The sequence below is a fragment of the Scyliorhinus canicula genome, chromosome 15 (genome assembly GCF_902713615.1).
Source record: "Scyliorhinus canicula chromosome 15, sScyCan1.1, whole genome shotgun sequence".
Classification (NCBI taxonomy): domain Eukaryota; kingdom Metazoa; phylum Chordata; class Chondrichthyes; order Carcharhiniformes; family Scyliorhinidae; genus Scyliorhinus; species Scyliorhinus canicula.
Genome location: NC_052160.1, coordinates 13,671,851 through 13,684,533, shown reverse-complemented (window position 1 = coordinate 13,684,533; position 12,683 = coordinate 13,671,851). Strand labels below are relative to the sequence as shown.

General features: G+C 45.5%; 1 protein-coding gene across 1 annotated transcript in view; it reads left to right on the top strand.

The window, feature by feature from the left end:
* txndc11 (thioredoxin domain containing 11) overlaps window positions 1-12,683 on the top strand; it is a 98,365-nt gene that overhangs the window by 13,006 nt on the left and 72,676 nt on the right. The window contains exons 2-3 of the mRNA XM_038819673.1: window positions 232-448; window positions 5,277-5,374. Of these exons, the coding sequence (XP_038675601.1) occupies window positions 232-448; window positions 5,277-5,374 (315 nt within the window). The remainder of the gene's footprint in view (window positions 1-231; window positions 449-5,276; window positions 5,375-12,683) is intronic.

Sequence of the window (12,683 nt, the reverse complement as noted above, 5' to 3'; positions counted from 1 at the left end):
CTGTGTAATGTGTATTGGGAAGCAGCAGTGTTAATGAAGCGTAATTTATCTTTATTTCCCTTTGCTTATGAATAACCTAGCATCTGTAATGTCACTTCCAAGTTAATGCCTGACTTTCATTGGAGCAAGTTTCCTGCATTTATTATGTTTTGTCAGCTATTGCAATAATTTGTTTGAAGTTGAGATTTCATTGTAAAAAGTAAACGTGTTTATTTTTTGTTTCCTTTACAGCCGGGCAAAAGATGTAGTCAAAATGGCCCCACCTCCGGTTCGGTTTTTCTCCCCCAACTCTCCTGTTGTTGACCTGTACATGGGACAACTGGACCAAGTGGAAAAATATTGCCACATATCTGAAGTCTATGTTATTCTGTTTTATGCTCCTTGGTGTGGAGAATCCATTTCTGTCAGGGGAGAGATCGATCAGGTAGCAATGAAGCTTCGGGATCAGGTGAGTGTCGTTTTCTGTCCTTGACCATTCACTGCTGACTTCCCAATGCACTTGCAGTGAAATCTCAAACTGCAAAACTTGGTTAGTAAATGTAGTGTGTTGGGAGGCGGTGGCATTGTGGTATTGTCACTGGGCTTGTAATCCAGAGACCCAGCATAATGCCAACACGGCAGATGGTGAAATTTGAATTCAATAAAAATCTGTAACTATAAGTCTAATGACCATTAAATCATTGTTGTAAAAATCCATCCGGTTCACTAGTGTCCTTCAGGGAAGGAAATCTGCCGTCCTTACCCGGTTTAGCCTGCATGTGACTCCAGTGATGCAGGTGACTCTTAACTGCTCCCCACTGAAATGGCCCAGCAAGCCACCCAGTTCAAGGGCTACAAAAGAGCTGCAGATTATAATTATTATATTACACATTGTACAGAAAATCAAACTGTCCATCCCATCTGCCATAAAAAGGTTTAAGACTCTCAGTCTCAAAGCAGTGGACATTTTAAACAACGGGAAGTCTTACAACACCAGGTTAAAAGTCCAACAGCTTTGTTTGGAGTCACTAGCTTTCAGAGCGCAGCTCCTTCCTCAGGTGAGTCACTCTCACCGGAAGGAGCTGCGCTCCGAAAGCTAGTGACTCCGAACAAACCTGTTGGACCTTAACCTGGTGTTGTAAGACTTCTTACTGTGCCCACCTCAGTCCAACGCCAGCATCTCCACATAATTTTAAACAATATTACCCTTTTGGTTACAACCTGATTGAGTTTCTGTTGTACTTGCATTTTATAGTTTGCACCATAAGAATTTACAGTGGATAAAAAATTGATTGGTAGAAGAGGGCGCACAATGTTTTATTAGTCACTGGATAATTGAGGATTTAATGTAATCTCAACTGTGAAAATTTTGGAGAGGAAAAGATTGTTACCACTGTGGGCAAATTGGTAGCAAAGGAACACCAATTTGGGATTGTCACTTAAGTGAAGAGTAATTTGATCTTTTAACTGATAGTTTTGTTTCCTAATAGTTATTAAAACATGGAATCCTATTCTGCAAGTGACTGTTGAGACAGAAACTGGAACATTTTAAAAGTGAATTTTGGTAAATATTTGAAAAGGAATCTAAAGTGATAATGGCAAAAGAGCGCAGAAATTGAATTAGAGTAAATAACTCGAGTAAATAGAGTGGGGTAAATATGTACCAGCTACAAGATGCACTTCAGGAACTCACTAAGGCTCCTTGGACAGCATCTCCCAAAGCCATGACTGCTGCCAGTTAGAAGGGCAAGGGTGGCAGACACATGGGAACACCACCAACACCACCACCTGTAAGTTCCCTCCAAACCAGTCACAAACCTAACTTGGAAATATTTAGCCGTTGCTTCAGGCAGCTCGGTCAAAATCCTGAAACTCCTGCCCTAACAGCACCTGCACCACACAGAGTGCAGCGGTTCAAGAAGGCAGCTCACCACCACCTTCTCGAGGGCACTTGGGAATGGGAAATAAATGCTGCCCCAGCCAGTGATACCCACATCCCATGAATGGACAAAAATAAATTCTCCCATGTGACATTACAATGGAGGAAGGAATAGACGGTTATCCTGACGGGGATTGATGGGAAGGGAGAGGCTTGTATGGAACACAAACACCAGTTTAGAACATTTGGACACTATGGCCTGTTGCTGTCCTGTAATTCCCATTTGCTGTAGAATTCTCTCTCCCCCCCCCCCCCCCCCCCCCCCCCCCGAGTAGAGATTGGTCGGCTGCTTAGGAGTAAAATCTGTGTCGTTCTCCTCATTAAGGCTTGTGGATGGTAACTAAACAAACAAAAAAATCTATTTAAATCTCTAACCCGTAAATAGCAGAATTGCAAACAAATCCATCTAGGAATTGTGGGTGTGTTGCCCAGAATCTTTCAGTCAGTCAGCCCTTGGTGCGAAGTTTGGAAAATCCTGCTCACAAGGGTGATCTAATATGCTTTAGGAATGTGTGACGACTGTTCACAATGCTTTGTGTTTCTGTGCATTGAAAATTGACGAGCAGTACCACTGGTTAAGTTGTAGGAAGTGAGTGGAGTTGCTCGGCGACTTGAGGTTTCTGATTACGTATAAAATATAGATGTTTGACAGCTAACAGTGATTCAGTTGTGGGCTCAATGGACTCCCAAGGCTCCAAGTCAACCTCGTGTGGACCATTTTCTGGGAATTTTTAAATCCCGTGTTGGACTGCTTTGCATTTTATTATGTTATCAGATGGCGAATGGTTAGTGCTGCTGCCTGCGGCGCCGAAGACCCGGGTTTGATCCTGGCCCTGATCCCGGCCCTAGGTCACTGTCCATGTGGGTTTTTTTTCCTTCTCTGTCTGCATGTGTTTCATCCCCACAAACCAAAAGATGTGCAGTGTACGCTAAATTGCCCCTTAATTGGAAAAATAATTGGGTACTCTAAATTTGAAAACAAATACTATGTTATCGGGTATCTCTTTGATCTCTTTCTTACTGTTTCCTGCTTCAGCAGAAATAAGTCCCTGCTTCAAAATTGACTTCTTTCTCAAGTTATCAAGTTGGTTTCATTGGAGACGGGGTTGGCTATTCTAAATGGCAACCTTTTAACATGGTCCAGACTCCAGGACTAAGTGTATTGCTGGGTGGGAAAAGTACTTTGCAGTTAAAAGCTTAGCCTCTGAAGCTAATTACTGTTATTTAAATAATGACACTTTGTTTTTGAGGGTGGCAGAAAGCTTAAATTACAACTTCTAACTTTTTGTGTCTTAAGCTTATGACTCACCAGGAAATCTTTAAAATAGCGTTGCTGCTCAACTGGTTTCACCAACAAGATTCACGTAAACATCAGCTTAATGCATACCTCCTACTTCAGTGTTTTTCTTTTGAATTATTGTTGGGATTGAGGAGGCTCAAAGGTATTTCAAATAGGATGCCTTACTGATGCTGACATAGAACAGTACAGCACAGTACAGGCCCTACGGTCCGCAATGTTATGCCGACCATTTATCCTAATCTAAGATCAACCTAACCTACACCCCTTCAATTTACTGCTGTCCATGTGCCTGTCCAAGAGTCGCTTAAATGTCCCTAATGATTCTGACTCCACCCCCCTCTGCTGGCAGTGCATTCCACGCACCCACCACACTCTGTATAAAGAACCTACCTCTGACATCTCCCTATACCTTCCTCCAATCACCTTAAAATTATGTCCCCTTGTGACAGCCATTTCCACCTTGGGGAAAAGTCTCTGGCTATCCACTCTATCCATGCCTCTCATCACCTTGTACACCTCTATCAAGTCACCTCTCTACCTTCTTCGCTCCAGTGAGAAAAACCCTAGTTCCCTCAACCTTTCTTCATAAGACAAGCCCTCCAGTGCAGGCAGCATGCTGGTAAATCTCCTCTGCAGCCTCTCCAAAGCACCCACATCCTTCCTATAATGATGCGACCAGAACTGGACGCAATATTCCAGGTGTGGTCTAACCAGGGTTTTATAAAGTTACAGCAAAACCTCGCGGCTTCCTGCTTCCTACGCCTTGACAGTTACCTGCTTAACTTGACTAATCTAATGATGGCATATTGTAGGTGGTTCGTGGATTTGAACATAGAATATAGAACATACAGTGCAGAAGGAGGCCATTCGGCCCATCAAGTCTGCACCGACCCACTTAAGCCCTCACTTCCACCCTATCCCCGTAACCCAATAACCACTCCTAACCTTTTTGGTCACGAAGGGCAATTTATCATGGCCAATCCACCTAATCTGCATGTCTTTGGACTGTGGGAGGAAACCGGAGCACCCGGAGGAAACCCCCGCAGACACGGGGAGAACGTGCAGACTCCGCACAGACAGTGACCCAGCAGGGAATTGAACATGGGACCCTGGCGCTGTGAAGCCACAGTGCTATTCACTTGTGCTACCATGCTGCCCAAATTTGATTGAAATATGTCGATTTTTTAAAATTCTAAACATTGGTGGCTTAAATTTGAGGTAGATAATGTAAACGAGCATGGATCATTGCAACTTTGCACTCTTAACCCCCCCCCCCCCCCCCCTCCCCTCCCACCCAATTGACTGATTTCTCTTTATTCATCATCCCTGATATTTATTCTTGTTATGATTTTTAGTGCCAGCTTGATTCCACAGATTCAATTCCCACTCCAGGGCAGCACGTAAGGAATGTTTTTTGTCGGAGATGCTATTTTTTTTTCAGACGTGATTTTAAACCCAGGCTTGTTCTGACAAGTCATTCTCCAATCTTGATCTCTTTTAAAAATTTGTTCTCCCTTCTATTTTTCTCTCCTGCCTTCCAATCATTATCTCTTGTCCCTTGGCCATTAAGATCATTTGTAGCACCCACTGACTGCTGTTTATTACAGTGGTTAGCACTGCTGCTTCACAGTGCCAGGGTCGCGGGTTCGATTCCCGGCTTGGTTCACTGTCTGTGCGGAGTCTGCACGTTCTCACCGTGTCTTTGTGGATTTCCTCCGGGTGCTTCCGGTTTCCTCCCACAAGTCCCGAAAGACGTGCTGCTGGGTAATCTGGACATTCTGAATTCTCCCTCAGTGTATCCGAGCAGGCGCCGGAATGTGGCGACTTGGGGCTTTTCACAGCAACTTCATTGCAGTGTTAATGTAAGCCTTCTCGTGACAACTAAAGATTATTATTGTTATTCAGCTGAGATTGGCCAACTGCAGCAGTCCGTCAATTGCCCTCGGAGTCTGTTTGTCCACTGAATAGTTGGACGTTCTTAATTGAGCAGTGGTGGTGTTGCTTGGGTTGATGTGAGAAATATGTTCAGAAAAAAACTGATTCCTCCCTCTCGTTTAGGTGCTGTTCATTGCTGTAAACTGCTGGTGGCACCAGGGGAAGTGCAGGAAGCAAATGAATCTCTTTTATTATCCTGTGATCCATTTATATCAGAGGAGGTAAGAAGTCATTTGATAATCCAACCAAAAAACAACCGATGGAACAGTGGGACAAAAAAAAGCTGTCCTAAATGTTAAAACTGGAAAACAACCCTGAATAAAGCTCTGTGACCAAAGACATTACTTTAGGGGATATCAAATAAGTTTGTTTCTCTTCCATTGCATTCTACGATTCGGTTTATTTCTCCAAAGCTGAAACCCTCTTTTGAGACAATGAAAATTGCCTACCTTTGTATCAGTCTCGTTACACAGGAAGCAAATTGAAACGCACAGAAAAAAAATCATTTTTGCAGTGGTGGATTTTGAAGGGGATACAACGCTGGAGCTAAATTTATTACCCAGGTTTTTATTTTGGGGCAATTCCATCAATCTTATTTTGGTTCCTGACACCTTTTTTTTCATTCATTTGGTTTTTGTGCATTTTGAAAGTAATTCAACTTTTGAAGCCAAAATCTAAGACTGGATGATTTTACCCTCCCTTCTTTCCCCCCCTTGCTGTTCAGCAGCTTTTCATGGGTCCAATTTGTTATTTAAACTCCCACACATTGGGTGTGAGGTCAACAATCCCTCGCCGATTAACGAGTGCCAAGTCGCTCCCATTAATTCTCCAGTTGTCATTGCTGCTTGCAATATTGGAATCAAATTATCAGTCATGTATTACTGATCCCGGACCAGACCCCAACAATGGCTAGGATACTGGACTGAAACCCCAATATTTTACTTTATTTTAAGACTGTGCAGAAAGTGGGCAGCACGATGGTGCAGTGGTTAGCACTGCTGCCTCACGACACCGAGGTCCCAGGTTCGATCCCGGCCCTGGGTCACTGTCCATGTGCAGTTTGCACATTCTCCTCGTGTCTGCGTGGGTCTCACCTCCACAACCCAAAAAGATGTGCAGGGCAGGTGGATTGGCCATGCTAAATTGCCCCTTAATTGGGGAAAAAATAATTGGATACTCTAAATTTATTTTTTTCAAAAGACTGCAGAAAGAATGATTCGCTCCAGGAGTGATTGCATGGAAAAATAGGGCGTTGGTATTTCTAAAACAAAACTTTATTATAAATACAATATTAAACTTCACACTGGAAAAGAATAGCTTACAATTACCCCTAAAGCACAACTATGCAATTTTCTATTAAAGGACCACAAAAGAAACATACAGCTTTTAATCCATTTTAAAATTAGCAGGGTACAGTGTCATGCTTGCTTTATAAAACAGATTTGGAACCCTTTCAGACTCTGGCTGAATGTCTAGAAATAGCTGCTTCAACTGTCCTGTGCCTCTTTATATACCTTATTTCTGGCAATCAGGTGTCGATCGCCTGTTCAGTTGTCCATTAGCAAGTCAAAGATATTCAGGGTTATCTCCTCTATTCCATTCAAAGCCCATGGTTTACCCCTTGCTGGAACGTCCTGGTTAACTTAGACATGGAGCAGAATCATATGGTCACGCACTGGTGGCAGGTTCAGCACCAAGAAGTTCTGACACCCAGGCCTGCCGTTGGCGCGCAACTGATAATATGTTAATTGCCTCCAATTAGTGGCAAGGGCAGGTTGCAGACCTTCATCCCGCCCAGTGTGTGCCGAAGATGCCCGGTCTTGGGCTGCAGGCCGTGATCCGTAACAGGGTCACAGCCAACACTTTAAGGACCCTCTAGCATGGGACAGTGCCAGATGACCCGTCAAGTACATATACTATACACAGTGAAGATTTTGAATTTTACAGTCTGGCCAGGGTAAATCAGTTTAAATTTTAACTAATCTCCGCCAACCATGTTAATCTTCGCAGGTGGCACAATTTTAAAAAATCAACACGTCTCCCACCTTTTTGGCATTGATGGCTATGTGCGTATAGTTAATGGCTCAGTGCCTGCAACCAATGGTTCCTGCACCCTGGGAAACCTGCAATGAGCGCAAATCCTCTATCCATCTAGTTTCGGACATCTGTGCGAAGGAGATGTAATTCCCAGCCCTTTGGAATATTGTATCTGTGAACTCCTTGATGCTGTGGCATGCAGCAGGCTATGTTATCCTACAAAGCCCTCCACTGGCTGGCTGGGATGAGCCTGTTGCCAAGAGGTTGAACGCCACCGTCGCCTTCAATGCGACGGGCATCAGGTGGCATCCAAGGTTAGTTGGACGAGATCCTTCGATGCAAACGTCTCTCAAAGTGATTTCATAGTGGCTCTTGAAAGCCACTGAGTTTTGCTCAGTTGCAGGTAGCTAACTCGCTGCCTGTGTAACCATGGGACGGAAGGAGATTGTCCACTGAGGTTTCTGGGTTCCTCCAGGCCCTCTGAGTCCGGCACTGCCCTCTCCCCTTCTTGACGAATCACAGTTTCCTGAGCCTCTGTGTTCCTTTCTCCTCCTTCTCTCCCTTCTCCTCCGCCTAATCATTCTCTCTTCCTCACTGGAGGATGTCTGTCCAACTGAGACCACAACCCCCATTTGTTGCAGATACTTTTCCCCTCACCCCTGGGTAGTGGACGGGAAACTGTTCAATCAAGAGAGCCCTCTGAATCAGAGGTGAGTTCTCCTAATAGAAAAATACCCAAAGATTCCTCTGCTCATTCACATGAGCAGTCCCTGCAGTCGATGGAGTTTAAATTCAAAGCCGAGACTTCTGGGGATGGCACGGTGGCGCAGTGGTTCGCACTGCTGCCTCGCGCGCCGAGAACCTGGGTTCGATTCCAGCCCCAGGTCACTGTGTGGAGTTTGCACATTCTCCCCGTGTTTGCGTGGGTCTCGACCCCACAACCCTAAGATATGCAGGGTAGGTGAATTGGCCGCGATAAATTGCCCCTTAATTGGAAAAAAATAATTGGATACTCTAAATTTATAGAATAAAAAGCCGAGACCTCTGGTCTTAGCTGCAGTTTAAAACCTGCCTGATTTCCCATAAAAGGATAGGATTCCCCACCCATCATGAATTTGAAATGAAATGAAATGAAAATCGCTTATTGTCACAAGTAGGCTTCAATGAAGTTACTGTGAAAAGCCCCTAGTCGCCACATTACGGTGCCTGTCCGGGGAGGCTGGTACGGGAATCGAACCGTGCTGCTGGCCTGCTTGGTCTGCTTTAAAAGCCAGCGATTTAGCCCAGTGAGCTAAACCAGCCTTTCACCCTGAAGGCATAATATTGCATTCCGAACATGTTCTAGCAGTCAATTGGATCATTAATGGCCTTGTCCTTGACCTTGTCAATTGCAACTTGAGTAACATGACGGGTTCCTGACCTTTGACCCACCCGTGCATCAAATTATCGGAAGCCAGCGTGACGACATGGTAAACAGCTCCCCGACGTCAACATGCCCCATACTACACTGCGAAGTGGTGAACATTTCTGATCTGGGAGAGTATTATTTAGACCATGGTTTATCAGGTTTCCTTAATATCGTGTTTCAATACCTATGCTAGAGATATGTCCTTTGGCAGAGATAAAACACGGCTATGCTGTCTTGTGTTGCCAACCTTTCTTCATTAGGGAGAGAGAGCAAGACTATTATTATGTATTTTTAAAAAATGCTCATCTCCCTTCCCACCCCGCCCCTTCCCCTGCCCTCGTCCCTCCAGCGCGACCACCAAAGGTTATTTTACCGATTATCTTGCATCTGTGTCCACTGGTTACTGAACTTCCTACCGGTCAATATTGAGAGCAAAACTCCACAAGCCATGACTCAACAGCTGGGAAAGAGTTCCAAGTTTCACAGTAATGTAAATTCCGTTTGTGTAAAATGAACTGCAATATTGATTTAACTTTAGGATCTGGAGGTGAATTATTGAAATATAAGAAATATCCATCCCTGCATTACAAGTTGCTGCATTTTACTAATCTCTACCAACCGTGTTGTGGGGTTGGGGATGGTGGGGGAGAGAGAGATTGACTAATTGGCATCCTTTTCCACTTAGATCTGTTGTCCAGTAATGAATTGTATCTATGCCAGCATCCGAAGACTTAAAAATCAGCTTTTTTTTCTGTATTTTTTTTCTCCTCGTTCTTCTGCCGCACCATAAGGGGGAAAGAAAGACTGCAGTCTCCTCCTTCTGCACTGTAACTTCTATGACTCTATGAATCTTGATTTAATTTATTGTCACACGTACCGAAGTACAGTGAAGGAATCTGGAAGGAATTATATCTTGACGGACGTTACCTTAACCTGCACAGTTGAAATTTTTGAGTGATTAACCTTTCCGTACGTTGCAATTTGGCTGATTTTAATTTTGTCGAGATAGCTTTGTCACAATGCCTGCAGGATTATGAATTAGGAGCATACTGTACACAGGAGGGGAACCCCCACAAAATAAATCTTGATATTCGATCACTCGCTTAAAACCTGTCAAATGTTCCTAGGCCTAGGAAAGGGGCTGACTATTTAATCATGGTAGGCTGATTTCAAAGTTGTAGAAATTTTTTAGAGCAATTTGCACATATGGATGGCTTGATCATTTTTATGGCTTGCACTTGATCAGAACCATTTATATTTCAGCCTTATAAAACTCCATCTAAATCAGTGTTGTTCATAGCAACAGGTTGTTAATTATGATAACCATGGCTAGCAAAGTACTGGTTCCTTCTCACTAGATAAATGTAACAGTCCTAGTTGACATTAATTCTTGTGTAGTTGAGGCAAATTAATCTTTTGTGACTCTTAACTAGACTGATTCCTGTTAGGTGAGCCAGACTGTTCAGCTCCTGTAGATCAGTGCTCTTGAGATTATTGGCACGCCAAACTTTCAACAGTTTATCAAGTTACAGCACTTCAGCTGTTATAAGCATGCTTAAAATATTTAGTGTTCTTGAGATTTTTAAAATATTCATCCACAGGATGTGGGGCACTGCTGGCAAGGTCAGCAGTTATTGCACATCCTTAATTGTCCTTGAGAAGGTGGTGTTGAGCCTCCACTTTTGTTTTAAAACCCTGAGTGATTTACAAGGCCACTTCAGGGCGGCACGGTAGCATAGTGGTTAGTACTGTTGCTTCATAGCGCCAGGGTCCTGGGTTTGATTCCTGGCTTGGGTCACTGTGGAGTCTGCACGTTCTCCCCAAGCCTGCGTGGATTTCCTCTGGGTGCTCAGGTTTCCTCCCACAAGTCCCGAAAGATGTGCTGTTGGGTAATTTGGACATTCTGAATTCTACCTCTGTGTACCCGAACAGGCGCTGGAATTTGGCGACTAGGGGATTGTCACAGTAACTTCATTGCAGTGTTAATGTAAGCCTACTTGTGACACTAAAGATTATTATTATATTATTAAAGGAGGCAGTTAAGCGTCAACCGCTAACTGAGAGTTAAAGTGTGCCGATCCAGTAATTGTTTGGCAAGCTAATACAATGCTATACTTGTGTTCTAAGCAAGACCGTGGACAGTCCAAAGATGTGCAGGTTAGGTGGATTGGCTATGCTAAATTGCCCTTTGTGTCCAAAAAAGGTTAGGTGGGGTTATGGGGATAGGGTGGAGGTGTGGGTTTAGGTAGGGTGCTCTTTCCAAGGGCCGGTGCAGACTCAAAGGGCCAAATGGCCTCCTAAATGACACAGTAAATTCTATGATTCTATGATTAATGAATCAGAACTTCTGGATATGCTTTGCGGGACTGAAAACCAATAGATCCTCTGGGTGATATGAAGTATACCCCAAGGCACGTGGGAAGCGGTTTATGAAGCGTTGGTGGTCATTTTGAGGGAGCTGGTAAACAACCAGGAGATTCCAAGAGATTGAGTTCCCCTATTCAAGAATAGCTACTCCAATGTCTCCAGGCCCTTGGGCTTGATATCATTAATCAAGGAGCCAAAAGGAATCTGAAGCAAAATGGGAACAAACCTGTATGCATCCTCTGAGGGAGCATATTGCCTGACTGACCTACATAGACTAAATGCTGGCACATTTGATGTGCTTGGACATCATGACATGCAAATGATAATGTACTGCCTGAGAAGCTTTAGACATTTGGGAGTCGATGGCTATCGCAGATCGGGCATGATATAAATCAATATGGCTAAAGTGAAGGAAGGTGAAGAGAATTATTGATGGTGCAGGATTGTAATGGTTGGAGGTACTGAGTAATAAACTGACTTATCTCCTGTTCCTGATGTACAAATAACCTGGATCTGTTGAAAGTAGTTGCAATCTTTGATTAAATGTGTCAGTGGTTGGGCGGCATGTGGCGCAGTGGTTAGCACTGGGACTCCGGCGCTGAGGACCCGGGTTTGAATCCCGGCCCTGGGTCACTGTCCGTGTGGAGTTTGCACATTCTCCCCGTGTCTGCGTGGGTTTCACCCCCACAACCCAAAGATGTGCAGGTTAGGTGGATTGGTGACACTAAATTGTCCCTTAATTGGAAAACAAAAATAATTGGGTACTTTTTTTTTTAATGTGTCAGTGGAGTCAAAAAGGAAACAGTTGACTCAGGAATCGGCTACGATCTTGAAAAAGCAGATTGGTCATATCCCGTGATCTGATCAGTGGTAAATATAGTTCAGTCTGACAAATATAGCCAGCTGCTCCTTGAAAACAGGGAGATTACGATCGGAGTCTAAGTGCTCTCACCATTGGGAAAATCGGTGTGATTACCGCTGGCGCTAGGAGCTACCCTGATGTGCCATTTAATGGCACTTAGAAATAATTTTACTCCCAATTGGGTTTTCACTGGAGCTGAGAGGGGTGGGGCCTAATCTCTCTGGCAGGTCTGGCTCCCGAGAGAATGGGCCGCCATTTTTAAAGGGCTCCCTCAATCTCCGCATGTTGCTGCAGCCCCCCCACCCCCACCCCTGTCAGGATCTCTGGAAAGGCTGCACCCCTTAGCAGGGCCAACCTGTCTTGCAGTTTGAAGGGTGGCAAGGGGTGCATACCCTCCCTACAGTTGTCTTCAGGATGCCGAGGGGCAGGGCCGGCCCAAGGCACCGGCAACTCGGGCAGTCGCCCGGGGCGCCATGTGCTAGGGGGCGCCAGAGACTCGGGTCCCGCGCATGCGCAGTTGGGCCGGTGCCAACCAGCGCATGCGCGGTGGCCGCCCTCCCCCAGGGCGGCCCCCTCCGCCTCCCCCCTCCGACCGCCCCTGCCCTCCGTCCGTGCCCCCCCTCGGCCCCGCCCACGCGCCTCGGGGCCACCCCCCCCCTCGGCCCCCCCCCCACCTTGGGCCCCCCCGCCTAGGCCCCGCCTGCCCCCTGCCTCGGCCGCCCCCGCCTCGCGCCCCCCCCCCCCCCCCCCCCCCGAAGGGCACCAAAGTTCAGCTTGCCCGGGGCGCCAGCAACCCTAGGGCCGGCGCTGCCGAGGGGGGTCCTTCATGGGAAGTGGGGGTCAGGAGGGATTGTGC